This window comes from Pezoporus wallicus, unplaced genomic scaffold (genome assembly GCF_028554395.1).
Source record: "Pezoporus wallicus isolate ANWC-B61680 ecotype Strahan unplaced genomic scaffold, APGP_CSIRO_Pwel_v1 scaffold_7107, whole genome shotgun sequence".
Taxonomy (NCBI): Eukaryota; Metazoa; Chordata; class Aves; order Psittaciformes; family Psittacidae; genus Pezoporus; species Pezoporus wallicus.
This window is the reverse complement of record NW_026642114.1, coordinates 4,636,436-4,652,594: the sequence shown is the minus strand read 5'-3', so window position 1 is coordinate 4,652,594 and position 16,159 is coordinate 4,636,436. Positions and strand designations below refer to the sequence as shown.

Sequence of the window (16,159 nt, the reverse complement as noted above, 5' to 3'; positions counted from 1 at the left end):
AGATTTAATACAGACATGATGGAGCTGTCCACAAATGTTTGAAAATATGAGAACTACAGAAGTGCTAGTCATCAACTCAACGCAATTAAGCTTCTGAACTATTTTTCTCCATTGATACACAGTCCAATCACTCCCTCCTGCAAAATTTTTCTCTCAGGACCTTGCAATTTGCACTTTCAAATTCATAGAAGATTGAGGAAACTGGTATCAATCCAGGGAAAGGAAAGCTTTTTAGAATAATCTGCCTACTCAGATTAAAATAATCTGCAAGCCTTTCACACAGAACCACATTTCAAATCCTGGCAAATTACAACTTGCTCATATCCATGTAACAGCAATGTCAAAGAAAATACTTACCTGCCTTTTATTATCCACTTAAGATTTATTAAAAAAAAAAATCTTACGGCATTTTAAAAACCCTACAGGACCTGGATTTACAAGCTCTCAATTACACAAATTCAGAAAAAAAGACCTTGTACAAGCCAGAACCTTTACTGTAAAGAACTGTAATGTTTGCATGCCACTCATTTTTAGATTGCTTTCAAAGCCTTTAACTTAGCTCTACAACAGAACATTTATTTTCCTGTGGCTGAGCTGCGAAAAAGCCTCATAAAATGGAAACAAGGACTTGGAATCTTATGTTTGTTTCTCCTTTTCTTTCTAACTTTACTTACAAATGGCTTAGTAACACACAATGGCTTAAATTACAACTTTCATAATGATGGCCAGTGTAACACAGCAACTGCAGAGCAGATATGCCTAGTTTGACTTGAGAATCATTTGGGTTTTTACCTCTGCTGATTTAAGCAAAGTTCTCGTAACAAGATGTTCTGTAAAAAGAAAGGCGGGGAATGGCAAAAAACATCCCCACTCATCTTCCCTATGTCCCTCCTACAAATGACAGCTTTTTATTTATCCAAATGTTTTCTCTTATGGCACTTTGGTTAATCCAGTACGTCCTAAAATGCTGTCTCAAACCCTATCGGATGTAGTCAGTAACTGACTTACCGATATATCTCTTGTGAAACACACTCATAAAGCTCCTCAGCAGTGAATTTCATACTGTTATTTACCTAAAACAAAGAACAAAAAATTAACATAGTTATTTATCAAGTATCAAATATAGATTAAAATTATACAGCTGGTGTTAATAGATATGGTTAACATATTACCTAACAGGCTCTCAAGTTGAGACACTACATTAAAAAGTCCTGTTCTGTATTATAAAATCTAATATTACAAACATAATTGCATATAATGGGTGTGATAGATATCACTCCAGCTCCATTTCAAAGACCTTAAATAATTAAATAATTCTTTTTCCCTTCCTAATTTACCCTATAGCACATTAAATAAATTCTGACTTGTGTTAATTCCATAAATATAAGTATAGGCCTAAACCCCAAATATATTTTCCTGTATAAGAGAGGACCACAAATATGAATACATAATATACTGAATAGAAAAATACCTCTATTCTACTGCAAACATTCATTTCAATTTCTCTTCTTAAAATCTTTAAGCACAGATTAGTTAAAACGTCATGAATAACTGGTAATTTCAATTTATCTTTTTTCCTCTGAACTGCAGCCAATATTCTCCACAGAACTACTTCATGCAATGTGCTCTCTCTCTTCTCGAAATGACTAGATTAGGGATGTTTTGGTGACTTCAGCTTTGAGGCTTTTACTCTCAACAGCGAGTCATTCAGAAGAAATGAGTGCTCAGAACATCAAGGAAGTAACTCAAATACCAGTAGAGATTTGAATACCTTTTGGTAGGTGCCAAGCAAAAAAATGTGGTTTTATGTCCAATGCCTAATAAATGACAGCAAATCTTCAAAATTCTAGCTTAGTGGAAACACAACGATGAGACACCCAAGCTCATAACTACCTTAAATAAAAAACTGTAACTTAAGTGTATCTGACAAAACTTTAAGAAAACTTCATACCTCATTGCTTATAAGGAAGTTATAGAGGGCCCAAATATCTTGGAAACTACTGGTTGGGGTCAAAATTCTGAAAAATAAAAGGTTCGGGATATTTTAAGCAAGTATAAAAGAATTCTATGGCAGAGGTAAAAATAGTCAGAAATGCTTCATGGGAAAAAATCCCCTAATTAATTTCTTTAAACAAAAAGTAAATTATGATCATTGAAGAATTTTCCCTTCCACCTATCCCTTTCCACTCCTCTAAAAGAATTAAATGAGCTTATTATGTCTGTGAGGACTTTCTATGAGGGTTCTTCCTAATTAAAAATTCAACTGATGTTTTTATGAGCAATTTCTCTACATAGACAGGAAGAAAACCAGCAATAATAAAAAGCCTTTTGTTTCACATAAGCAAAGCCTGCTGTATGGATGTGGAACAACAGAAAAGTGGCACGCAATACAAAACTTTCCCACACTAGCTAAAGCTTTAACTCATTCCCTCCAGTGTGCAGCTCAAATGCTACAATTTACATACCATTTTTGCTACTTCTAATAATAACCAATTCCCGCCCACTGAGAGGTGAAAATGGGATTTGACAGTTGAAGAGAGGTGTCTTTATGAAGAACCCAGTATCATGTGAAATACTGCTATTTTATTTAGCCACAGATGCACACAGCAGTCAGCGACATCTCAGCCTTCCCCAAAACCTAGTCCTTGTTCACCATGTTAAAGCCGAGACACCACCCAAAGAAAAAAGCATCAGCTTTGATGTCTCTGTAAGGTGTTGTTAAGTTCTGAGACATGTACACCCTTTTCTGCAAGGCTTCACAAGTGACCCAATAAGGAAATTATTCTCTCAAGAATTAATTATCCCAATCTATTTAAGCAGATGTGATTCAGTTATACCTCAGCATAACTTCATTTGCATTCACTAGGAAAAAAAGAACCCTCCTAAACATTGCAAAATGTACATTAGAATGTATATTAAAAACATGTAACACTTTACATATATTAAAAAGTACTGATAAAATTCTGCCTTAAGTAATTAAAGATTAAGAAAATTATTGGATTTGGATTGGGGGTGTGTCTGTGAGGGGAATAATCTAATAATCTTTTGGGAAGCTCTATTTACTTTCCCATGGGAAAGTGCCCACATTCTCCCTACCCTCCCCTTTACAAACTGTAAGCCTTCATAAATGAATTAATTAGGAATTGGAAAACAAAACAAAACAAAATGCAAACAAACCCACAAAAAAAAAAAAAAAACAACATAAACCCCCAGAAAACTAACAGAATAAGTTAAAATCCCAGTTAAAGGAGAAAAAGGCCCTGTCTTTTAAACAGGCTGGAAGACTGTGACACACCGCAGGATTTATTGTAACTTGGAAGTTCACTGCTTATCTTCATCATGATTTCACATAGGAATCACTGTTACAAAAATCAGTCCCACATTCTTTCCCCCTTCACAGGAACATGCACTCAGAACTTTTTTTCTTAAACTAAAACACTTAACCTGCCAACCAGAAATCGGCAAGAGAACCAACTGGCCACTTTTCCTACATACACCGTCAGCTGCTGCCTCAGTGAGAAAGCCATCAACTCTGACAGCATAAAACCCCAGCAGAGACAATGTGGCAAGTATCCTTTGAAACGCTGGGAATCTTGGCAGCTTGAACTTCATCACAGCTAAGATTCCCACTGACCAGCTCCATGTAGCCATTAGCCAGCAACCCTGTCTGTATGTGATAATACATCAGCTTTAGCTATCAGACCAGTCATCTGCAACATAAATAAATGAGTATACCTAAACCTGGGAAAGTGGGATTGCTATTGCTGATGATTTTTATATCACTATTTCATGCCTTCCATTTTATGAAAAAGGAGGAAAACTTGCATGCTTGTTTTAATAAAACTGAATGCAGAACCATACAGAACATTAAAGGTAAGATATTACGTTACTGATGCCCATTACATGTTGCTACACAATATGCCAGGACAAAATACGTTCATCACTGTATTTTTCCTGACGTGCACATATGCAAGACTGCTGGATATGTAAGGATGCTGCCACAGTTGAGCTGCTGCTAGGAAACTGAGCCAGGTTAAATTTTCTTTAGGAAGGATGGAGAGTGAGGGGAACGGGCAGCTGGTGAGAGAAGGATCTGTATTAATTACGGGCTTCTGGATTTTGTTGATGGAAAATGTACATGCAAGCTACAAAAAGGTGAAGGAACAGACTGAGCACAAAGGCAGGATTAAATGGTGCTGCCTTTCTCTTTGACTATAGGGCATCTCCACATGGCTACTTCTCTGTTCACCTGACTTCTAACCTTCTAAGAGAGAGAAGTGTCTAGAAACTTCAAGTTTCACTCCACAGTTCTTAGCAAGGCTACATTTAAAGAAAACTAATTTGAAAGCAATTTTCAAAGCAATATTAGACTATAAATCGAAGGTCACATTTAGACACCTGGTTTTGCACAGATCTTTAAATGTACTGTATGAAAGCAGCCAACATGCTACCTACATGTTCTTTCCCTTAACACCATGAAAGCACCAGCACTGTACATGCTCCATTTGATCTTTTCTCACTGAAGGGAGCACTTTCCAACAATCACTAGAGAACCAGAATCTTGACACCAGTTAGGATGCTACAGACTTAAAAATTATTCCATTGAATTTTCCTAAACAATTCACCTTAGATACTTAATAAAGTACCCTTCACTACTCTTCTTATTCATTTTTCGTCAGGGCATCAAATTGAAAAATCATACTTATTTTTGTACTGATGATCAAAGCATATTAGCAAACAGCTAACATTAGCGGTTTAGCTCACTGTAAGATAGCAGACCTCAGGTGGATGTACAAACCAGCTGTGCCTCTGGTTCTTTGGGAAAAGAACAAACAAAAACTGAAGTAGAATAAGCATACAAGTAACAATGTTAAATCCTGTAACTTATTTCATGGTGTTTGTTGGGATTATGACAACAATTGCTTCTGCACTTGTAACATGAAATGAGATGTCTGACATTTGACTCAAAATGTTCCAATATCTTCAAAGAAAAGACATGCTGTTTTCAAGGAAGAACCGCTGCTACACATGGAGTACTGGAAAGAAGCTGGCCGAACAAAAAGCTTGCACCATAACTTCCCCCACAAATTCTTAACAGGCCAGCATTCATAAAACATGCTTATTGCAGTTTTCAACTAAATAGAAGTGGAAGACAAGCTCCACTCTTCAAATATATTTTTCTGTAGAAATCAGCAACACATTTGTGTCTGCAAAGAAATGATTTCACACTACCACTGCTGTCTACTGGTTTTAATCATTTTGTGTTCTTTCTTCTCCTGTAGCCACCATTCTGTGTTATGGAAAACAGAAATTTTAAGAGATGATGTACATTGGGAAATCCAGACATGCTTGCATGCACATCAACGCTGCATTCACCACTACATTAAATCAAGCTGATCTCATTTACACCAAAGTTTCTTAGTGAAATCAAGTCTGCCTCAGCTATAGAACTATGACTAAAGAACACCTTCTAATAATACATGAAGCAAATGGGCTCTTACGTAAATGCTTCTAATGAGTAATGTAAATCTCAGTATTGTGACCACTGCAATATTAGCCATTGCTTTTTCTTCTCTCAAAACATGACGTCAAAAGGATTTCAAAAGCAGACTGGAAATCCACTTTGCCTATCCTATCAGCACAGCCATGCAAAACCAAACTACAAAACGACTCCATGTTATGAACTTCAACTCTGATTTAATCCAAACATCATGCACTGAGCAGGTGTGTTGGCAAGGATGCTAGATGACATGAAACCTGGATTGCCACTAGAATGCAATTTGTTGATCAAGCTAAAACCTATATAACATGGTTCCAGGCAGTTTTCTTAAAATCTTTAGCACAAGGTATTGAAGAGCATGTCATAGAAAGACACAAAAAGTTACTATGGGTATCAATGGCTACACAACAGAGCTTAGGTACTGCTCTTGGGACAGAAGGGACAATGGACAGAGTCAGACTTAATCACTGCCATCTCATAAGCAGTAGAGCTTTCCAAACCACTCAGAATGGTTCTTTACTTACTGTCCTGTCACTAATTGGATGCTAAATGCACGTATGAAGTGTAATATATGATAAAAAAAATGGAAATTAATAGGAAATAGTTCATGCTGCGATTCCTCACTTGTAAATTGAGAAGATATGGGAAAGAAACAAAGCTTATTCGGAAAGGATCGCCAAAATAACTTATAAAATAGAAGGGAAAAAAAAAACCTCAACTTGCAAGACAATCTGGCAGTGAAAGCAGGTCAGCCTGCCAACTGCTCACAGACACTAAAATCCTGGGCAATGACAAGTAAAGCATACAGATAAAAGTCCTATGAGACTATGGGGTAATCACAAATTTGGGCAAACCCCTGTACCTCAGCATCTGTCACTGAGCCATTCCTCTTTAACAGTTCCGTGTAATTGCCTGTGGCGTAAGACTGGTAAGACTGTCATAAAGCATTAACCAATTCAACAAATCCGTGTAGATAATCAAAAGCCATATGGTTTAAATGTATAAAAGGCAACTCAACCTGTTAAAAACCCCATTTAACCTCACTGTCAGAATATCAGGAAGCAAAAAAGATGAGAAATGGAAAACCAAACTTCTGTGTAGCTTACTAACAAATTCTCGTTACACTGCACTGCAATAAGGGACTCAAACTGGTGTTAACAATGATCAATACATGCCAGAGTTTTTTTTCCAACATAAACCTATTGGGGAATAAGGGATTTTTTTCCAACATGAAGTCAAGTTCATGCTTTCTTCTATTGTGGAAGTACTTCAGATGTCAGATCCTAGTCCTGCTTTGCCTAGATGCCTAGTCTCTAGCTTTACAAGGTCAGAAAGGACCATACCTTTTATCATGCTAACTCATTTATTCGAATTTTTCTGCTTTCTGGAACGGTTTGAAGGCAACAAGGCTTAAGCAGCTGCCACAGCATCACCTCTGCCCTGCACCTTGCGAAGTGCTGGCCAATTTCAGCTGTATTTGGCAGAGGCAGAGTACTTGAAACTTTTACACTTCTTACAGCTTTGATTAAAATAGGAGGAAGTATGAAAGACAGATTTTGGCCCTGGCAGCAGAGAAGGCTGTAGGCAAGATCAAATATAAAAGGAGATGGCAAAGAATCCATGTAGGAAAGGAAATGATAGAACTAGGAGAAAACCTTCTGTCAGATACTATGCATGTTCAACTTTATCAGACATGATAATTAAACTAAAGGATACAATACTACAGAAAGATAAGCTCTGAAACTGCTATTACTGATGTAAAGTAGTTGATTTCTTAGTAACTAAGAGGATGTTCCTGTACCAGTGCTGACACCTGGAGAGGGACATTTCTACACACAACACTTCTCCACAAGATGCTTTACACGTCATCTAACCGTAATCCTGCTCTCAGTGGTGCCAATCTGTGTGGTTAAAAAGCTCCATGGATGCTGTAAAACCTCCTCTTGCTCACAATTCACGAGTTACACAAATTATGTTACACATCTTGTTCAGGGATCAGAAGATAGCTGATGGGTAGGTAGCACTGTTAGCCATATCTACCCCTAAGAAAAGGAAGAGGGAACCACACTCCATGTTGTATAATGATTCAATGTGGTATTTCCAACAGTCAATTTCTTATTCACAGCAAATTGTTTACTATGGGACACTGCACAAAGCCCAGCACTTTGAGATTGAAATTTACATGTGAAGTAATTCAACTGTTCTCCTTTAGCGGCTCAAGAACATTTCAGGTTTCACCTAAGCAAATAAAAAAATAAAAATCAAACAGCTGCTGATAGGGAAGTCTGATACTTTTTGAACTAGGAGTTAAACTCCATTTTATTTCCAGAAGGAGACTAGATGTGGAAGTAGAGCTCTTAATCTAGACTTTGATAGAAATTACTAAATGCCATGGAAGTCTGAGAGAAGGAAGACAATTCTCTAACTAGACACCATGAAAATACTAGTTCCTTTACTGATCACCTGAATAAACAAAGAGGAAACAGTTTCTCTGCATCTGTAGAATTTTGTTTTTAAATTAGTAAAACTGTAAAACTGATTTTATATTATTTAATCCCAAAATATTCAATTTAGTGATCAGTTCTGGTACAGTAATGCTTACCTGTGCTACTGAGATCTTAAAAGATAGTTTTAATACAGCTGATGCTGTATTAGTACAAATATTTAGAAGTACTGTATCTAAGAATACATGCTGTAAATTGTGAGTGATTTTAGAGTTGGCTTGTGAACAAAACAATCATTTCTGTCAGCAGATGAAAAAAAACAAACTATAAATAGCTATCAATTCACCAAAGACTAAACTTTCTTTTTCTTTTCTGTTAACAAAGATTTCTTATCTAAAAGTAACTCGAGCAGGAAACATGAGGACACATAAAATTCCCTAGAGGTGCACCCAAACCTTTCAATCAGAAGTTGTATTTACTCAAGGGAAGAAGGAGGCTGGTTATACACAACTCACAACCACACTAGTTATTGTCTTCATTTTAGAGCTGAAATAATGTAAAACATTTATGGCATGCAGTATTCTAAAGTATAAATACCATTCTGCTACCAATGCTGTTAAAGGAAGAAGCAAAGATAATAGTATGACAAAAATACAAAAATAGGGTAAGATGCAAAAGCCATTAATACAACTTCTTCCAGAAAATAGCTTTTTTTAATTATTATTTAATTTTTTTACTATCTATATGTGTCATAAACATGGTCTCTGACAGAGGCTCGAAGACCAGATTTGTCATAAACATACCTCTGGTCATGAAGAATTGCTGTAGTAATTTCACTGGCAGTACCACTAATGTAGGTTTGTTGGTTTTTTTTTAATGAGGAAAGGTGTTACTACACACATTTATCTCAAAAAGTGTGATTGTGCTTTTCTGTTTTTAACAATCTGGAAATCTGAATTTTTAATGCAGTTGCACTTTCAATGTAACTTATTTGTAAAACTTGCAAACTTTCACAGATCAGTTTCTCTCTCCTTTGTTCTGGACAGCAAGAAATAGAAGGTAGAAAAAAAAAAAACCCACAGTTTTATTTTATCACCAAAAGCTGTATTACCTCCAAATATTCCAGCTAGAACTTCTTCACTACTTTTTCTCCAGATACCTCCTTTTCTGCAATCATACCTTTAGACTGACTATAAGCCACTGGAAGGTATTTTTTCAAAATTCAAGAAAAAAAAATATACTGTAAGTTCAGTTTTAGAAATGCTGAATAACTTAGGCAAAACGAGCCTCACCCTTCCTTTTGTTGTTTAAATACTCTGTAATATACACAAACCTACAATGATTCATAAATATGACTTCTGACTCTTCCGAAAACCTACACAGAAGTCTCTAAGCTCTAAGCACTCAAGACTAAATCAGAAGGGTACATGTCAGTGTCTCTCTGAATTCCTTGCTCCACGATGCCACCTACTGCAAGTCTGCGGAACCTACTGCAAATCTACGGAACAAACTCGAGGCAGGCGTTTCCAAATGCAACTGCGCAGTAAAATTACTCCACTCTGAGAATCCTCTTGAATGTCTAAATAATGTATTTCAGTTTACGGGTACAAAAGAAAATTTTAAAGAGTATTAAAGGAATTTTTAAAGCTATTTCATCAATGTTACTGAGCGTCATGGGAATCACCTGGAACAGAAAACAGCCTCTCCATTTCAAATAATGCCACTTGACAGAATCCTGTTTAGCTTTGATCCAGATATTTTAATGGCTCTTAGCAATAATGTATATCTTTGTAGAATAAATTTCTCCGATATTTTTACTTTTACAGAACTCTTGCTTAAAGGAAAATACAGGAGGTAAGTAGCTTTCACCGAAGAGAAATACAAAATGTCTTCTGGTATCACCACCATTTCTGTTTGATAGGATTTATCCCGCTATTAGTGCGCTGTATGTAAAATAATCAGACACAGCATGCAGGCTATAATGCTACTAATGCAGGGATGGTCTTTTATGCTTTTTTTTTTAATACTGAAAGTCATGTAACCACACACAATAAACTGTAGTTTGGCATCAAAATATTTCAGTGACTTTTATGACTTTAGGTGACTCTTACTATCACTCGCTGCTATGAGGAGCTTAAATGCTTACCTACTAATTCCTTCACGGATATCATTCACAGCTGACATCAGTTTCTGCAGACCTAAAAGAGCTTCTTCAAATGAAGATTTTGCAGTCACAGTTACCGTGCCAGGGCCCAACTTTTGGAAAATTTCAATACTAATATTAAAAGGGAACAAAGAAGAGACATTGAAAAGCTGTTAATAAAAATTAGCAAAATACAGAGAAACCTAGTATCTACTGTATGCACTGTATTTTGACTAATAAAAAAAAAACACCACCAAGGTCAAACATAAATCTATAATAAAACCACATTATCTAAAATAGTCTTATAATAAATGGTAGAAAGACCACACTCTACAACTGTACTTCTCTGTTTAAAATTTTCCTTGGCAACTTTTACCTTTGACTTCTCACTAAACTTCACTTCAGAATGAAAGTCTTCAGGCACAACCTGCATACAACTAACTTTGCCTTTCTTAGAAGAAAAGTGTTAGGTTAAAGCAACAAAGTTTCCATCAGTTTTTCAAGCAGCTTCCTTTTCCAGATTTACTGGTATGGTCTTGACACCTTCCCTGCAATGGTCGCACTGGGAGGATGAGCTCCAGCGCACCCATGAAGAATTATCCCCACAGGTGCAAGGTAAGTAGTACTTTCTTGACATGAGCAAGAAGAGTGTGAAGTGACCTCTGATTCTAAAATTTTATCCTCTTTTCACAGTATGGTCCTTAACAGGTAGTAACAGCCAACAGTTCAGTTGCCTTTTCATTATAAAGTGGTACACTTGAAAGAGCTGTTCCTCAATGCCTATATGAAACCCTGAAGTTCACAGTTAGTAGTCCAGTAATAGACCACATTAAGACTGTTCTCTGCCACACAGCTGACCCAAACACCACATCAAGCTGACATCAATTCAGATTTATCTGTACTGGTGTAAGCCAAGATGCTGGTGCAACTGTACAGTATATTCAAATGCCAGTGTAGAAATGGCATTGGTAGAGTTATTATCACTGTTTATTAGGCAAGTCTGTAACAGACCACTAAAAACAGAGCTCCTCTGTGAAACCAGCCCCTCCTTCAAAAAGATTTCAGATTAAGACTACAAAAAGAAAACACAGTATCTATTCAGATTTTGTGAGAGTATCTGAAAGTATGGCATCTCAGTGATTTTCAAGCAGGTTTTTCAAAAATAACCAAAATAAAAATAATAGTAAATCACCTAGAGTTTAATTGCCTGCAATTTCAAATTTATATGAGAAAGGAAATTCATCACTAGATTCTGCATGTGGATTTTATACAGTGAAAGATTTTGCTTGACAAGAAAATACACTGTATTTCAAATTGATTAGATTTTTTGTTTGTTGTTTTGTTGTTTGTGGTTTTTTTTTTTTACAGAGTTTTCAATGCCATTCTCTCAGGCAACTTACTTCAGCCACTGTCCAGAAAAAGAACAGCAGACTAGACAAACTACTTGTGTATCCACATAACAATTTGCATGCTCCTAACTCCTTTGTGTGACAAGATGTGTGATATTTTTTAAAATTTTTTTTACAATTTTGATTAATTACATGACTAACAGCATCTTCTCTAAAACGGGGGGGGGAAAAAGGCAATTTCTAAAGTGTGCTTTTTTGAAAATTATCTAAGGTTACATAGAAGTTTTAACTTCTCCAGCATAACATACCTGTACAAGTTTATTGTATTCCATACACCTTCAAGGACTGACCAGATTTCCTGGCGCCTGCTTTCTTGAGATGCATGAAAGCTTGGATGTAACTTTTTTTCTTCAGAGCTTTGTAGATTTGGTGTCACTGCTTCCATTTTTTCACATACAGCATTTTCTGAAAGAACCATGATGTCTTCTGATAAATCCTGCTCATTGTCTGACCTCACCTTATAAAACAGTTTAGCAAATAAATAATGAATGCATTTGGCTCCCAGTTTAAGAGAATTTAAACACTTCTATATCTTTTTTAAAGCAATGCTCAAAAAAGCAGGACTAAACTCTTCTCAGCATAACTATCTTTTAGTTATGACAAGAATATGGTCTCTGCATCTAAAGCATCTTTTGGTCTTTCACTAAATCCTTCTTCTATATGTATATATTGGTATTTATACAGATAGGTAACTGAAGCAAAGGGAAGCCTTATGCCAAAGTTTCCCAGGCATGACAAGCAGGCATAAACAAGAACTGCTTCTTACTCTACTCAGTATCACGCAACATTTTCCTCTGCAACAGCACAAAGTATTTACAATATGTTATCATTTGGTAAACTGGTTCAGAAAATTTGTCTTAAACAGATCTGTCAAAACCTAGTCTGTATAAGAGCAGTTCTCTGTGAAGTCAAACAATTGCCAGGACAAGGACAGGACAAAACCAGTTTTCAGACAGAAAGCCTGCTTCGTATAGCAGCACAGTTCACAGAACTGTGAATTAAGTGACTGACTGCAATGCGCACTGAAGTTACAGCACAGTAGGCAAGCAAGACTCCCAGATCTTCCTTCATCTCTCTGATCACCTTCTTCCTTTCCCTTGCAGCTTTCTCCAAAACTGAAAAAAACTTCTTAAGATATTCTGACCCGTGTTCTTTCCCCTATACAGGAATATTTCAAGTCATCCATGCTCATTATCCCATTTTCATGCCATTACATATGGAACTAACAGTAACCACAAACCAAGACACTGAAATTTCTTTCACATCAACTCAGAAATCAGCTGGAAGACATACTTCTCAGAATACAAAAGGTGTCAGGACACACCCCCAATGACTATCACAAAGTACATGATAGAACAAGTCTTTTCTTTATGTGTAGCACCAGAGCTATCAAGGCAACAAAAGCTGAAATAGCACACTAGGAACATATACTAGGAATAATAGTATTGGACCAATGTCAGACCTAGAAACAACAATTTTAATCTTAAACATCCTTTTCCATCAACTACAAACACAATGGAAAACTAAGACATTTTTCCTGAAAACAGCTAAATAATGATTTTCAGTCACCCCCCAATACTAACACATTTATATTAGGGGAAAAAAAACAAACCAGAAAGTCTACCAAACATATACATAAAGGCAGATATTTGCTATATTAAAAAGTTAAATTTGAGGTCTAGAGCAAAAACACTCTAGAAACAATATTTCCTGCAATAATTTGTTGAAATTATGGAAATAATTTAGAAATCTAAGGCAGGTTTATAATACGAACATAGAGCAATTTGAACACGTTAGCTGAACAAATACTACAGCTCCCCTTACCTCTGTAAGTGTTTGGTATAGCTTATTCACTTCAGCATAAGCTTGAGGAAGTACACCATTATAATCTGACCTTGAACTGAAAGCATGGAATAATTTTTTGGATTCCTCGAGCAAGATACACACTGTTGAAGGGTCAACTGGTTTACCTGGTATTTAGACATTATTATGGGGAGTGAAAAAAAAAAAGGCATATTTAATAATCAAATAGCTGAACTGAAGCACATAAAAAGCCTTGAAAATAGCTTAAGTATTACATAAAACATTCTCAAGAGCAACGTGTGAAACATAATCACTTCTTAGCCAAGTCTTCACCATTTATCCCAGGATCTGGCAACAGGATCAACTGCCATACCTGAAATAATTCTGCAGAACATATCCCAAAAGCAGTATCCCAAAAAAGGTATGTCTGTACAAAGCAAATTCTTAAAGATATCTTTAAATAAATGAAAGGGTTTGTTTCAGGGTTTTTCTGTTGGCTATTTTTGAAAACAAGCCTCCCTACCCTCATCATATTTAAGCAGTCATTACTTCTCCATAATTTACTTGGCAAATGCAGATCATTTTGCCACACATAACATTGTGGCAAAGGAGAGAGAAAGACTATTTGCTGTTTAAAAATAGAGACTTTGGTTACTATTAATACATATATTTACTAAATGTTTATCCCCCGATTTTCGCAGGTACATAACAGATGTTTGAAGTAAATTTTCACATGCCTGATAATGTCCATACAAACCAAAGTCAACAAGAAACCCACAAGCATTTCAGAGATTTTTTTTTATTATTATTATTATTTTTGCAGGTCATATTTGGACCATCTGGGACCAGAGCCTGGATATACCTGAACTTGGCATAAGGTCTTTCTTTTTAATACAATTCACAGCTCTTCAATTCAATTCTGGCTTTAAGGCTACAAAAAGTGTTGGGATTTTGTCACCCATCCAGGGAATAATTGTGGATCAATAGAAAAGTAGATTAGACTGCCCAAGGCATGGCTCCATTTGGACAGTCTCATATTGAAAAAAAAAAACAAAAACAAACCCCAAAACAAAAGCCATAGAAGATGGAACACATTACTATTTTAACATACAGAAGTAGATACTTTGAAAAGACACATAACTTCTGTACTTAATAAACCAGAACAGTGTGACTTTTCTATAAGTTCATAATTAACATTCTCAGAGATTCTTACCTGTACAAAGGTGTCCATAGAGACATTCAATAGTTGAAAGCAAACTCCTTGGCACAATATAACCAAAAACAGCCACCCAGTGTTTTCTGTAACACTTCAGCAAGCTTGCTAATGTCCATGGTGGCTTCAGATACAGTATCTGAAAGATAATACGTTATAAATTCAAAGGCTGATTTTCATGTAGACATAATCCTATACATTTCACAGCTGCTCTGTTCTTCAATAAATATTATGATTTGTGCTTGCTGTAGTAGAATTTCAACGATTCCTCAGAAATATGCTATAATCAAATTTAACAAGTTTATTATTAGAAAAGATTTGATTCAGCAGCAGCATGGATTAAACAGTGATGCTCATGTAGAAGTCTTTAGTGTACAATCATTTTCATGATTTTTGGTTCCCCTTTCCTCAAAAGCTCCAAATATTCCAGTTATCTCTTGAAGCAATTTAATGTGTTATTTGTGTTCAAAAGCCAGAATAGTAAATACACCTTTGATTTTCTAGTATCGTTAAAAAACAAAATTAAACACACTTTTCCTAGCTGTGACTATATATACATGAAGTAATATACACATATTGCAACAAAATTGAAATTTATTAATACCAAATGAAAACAGAGCTTGAAAAGATCCTAACAGAATTCAACTAAGATAATCAGAAGTGACTAAAAGCTTAACAGCTAATTGAAGTTCAACCTTCTGGAACAACAGTCATTCCATGTAAATTATTTTTTTTATGAAAGCCACAGAGGATTATCTACAATAAATTTAAACTTCTAGCTAACTCCTACCAGCTATAAGATGGAATCTAAAAGCATGGATAATTTGCAAGTGCCTTGTACCTAAGGATTTTTGAATACAATACTTTTGAAAGAGCTTTTGGAGGTTCTCATTAATATACTTGTAATCCTGTACCTGCATTACGACCAATTTTGCTGTGAACAATTTTATCTACGTGGTATCTGAAAATACAAGTTCCAAGGAGGAAGTGTCTGAAACAACAGTGCCTCAATATTATATAAAATGTAATGGAATAACTTCTTGAAGGACATATTTACAATGCAGTGATTTAACCATACTAAAAAAGCCAAAATAGAAACTTAATGCAACTAATAAAAGCATTTCTGAAAATTCACACTGAACAGCCACCATCTCCATTACAATATAATTAAAAGACTATTATATTCTGCAGTCATTACTGGTCAAATAGAGTAATCTTGTTACAGAATGAAATAGTAAAACTGAGCACAGAGCTGTTCACTATCACTGAACTGGTATGTTAGTGAACCAGACAATTTAACTGTTTGGCTTGGTAAGGGTTTCGATATAGTTAAAATACCAAGGACACTCAAACCTCTTAATATAGTAAGATGACATAAGAAACCACCTCCATCCATAGGTTTCCAAATGCGATTTTCATTTCAGTCTCCAGAATACAAGATAAAGCTTCTCCTAAGTTCTTTTCAAGGTCTGGAAGTATATCTGGACATTGTGCCGTAAGACCTCTTCCTGTTTTCTTGAATTCTGCATCTGTCAAGCCAATAATAATAGACGGTACTTACTGCAACTGTTTCTATATTTAATTTATGTTGATAGTACATCAATAATTTATACCCATAAAGGCAGACTACACTTTATGTTAGAAAGC

At 35.7% G+C, this 16,159-nt stretch overlaps 1 protein-coding gene across 6 annotated transcripts in view; it reads right to left on the bottom strand.

Moving 5' to 3' along the window:
- The window catches only part of SWT1 (SWT1 RNA endoribonuclease homolog), a 35,384-nt gene that overhangs the window by 4,443 nt on the left and 14,782 nt on the right, over nucleotides 1-16,159 (bottom strand). For 5 of the 6 annotated variants that reach the window (XM_057427420.1, XM_057427419.1, XM_057427422.1 and 2 more), the window contains 7 exons: nucleotides 15,899-16,041; nucleotides 14,513-14,651; nucleotides 13,321-13,466; nucleotides 11,745-11,953; nucleotides 10,091-10,219; nucleotides 1,952-2,018; nucleotides 1,009-1,073 (listed from right to left, as the gene is read on the bottom strand). In XM_057427420.1, the coding sequence (XP_057283403.1) occupies nucleotides 1,009-1,073; nucleotides 1,952-2,018; nucleotides 10,091-10,219; nucleotides 11,745-11,953; nucleotides 13,321-13,466; nucleotides 14,513-14,651; nucleotides 15,899-16,041 (898 nt within the window). The remainder of the gene's footprint in view (nucleotides 1-1,008; nucleotides 1,074-1,951; nucleotides 2,019-10,090; nucleotides 10,220-11,744; nucleotides 11,954-13,320; nucleotides 13,467-14,512; nucleotides 14,652-15,898; nucleotides 16,042-16,159) is intronic. The other variant, XM_057427423.1, reaches the window with a different exon arrangement.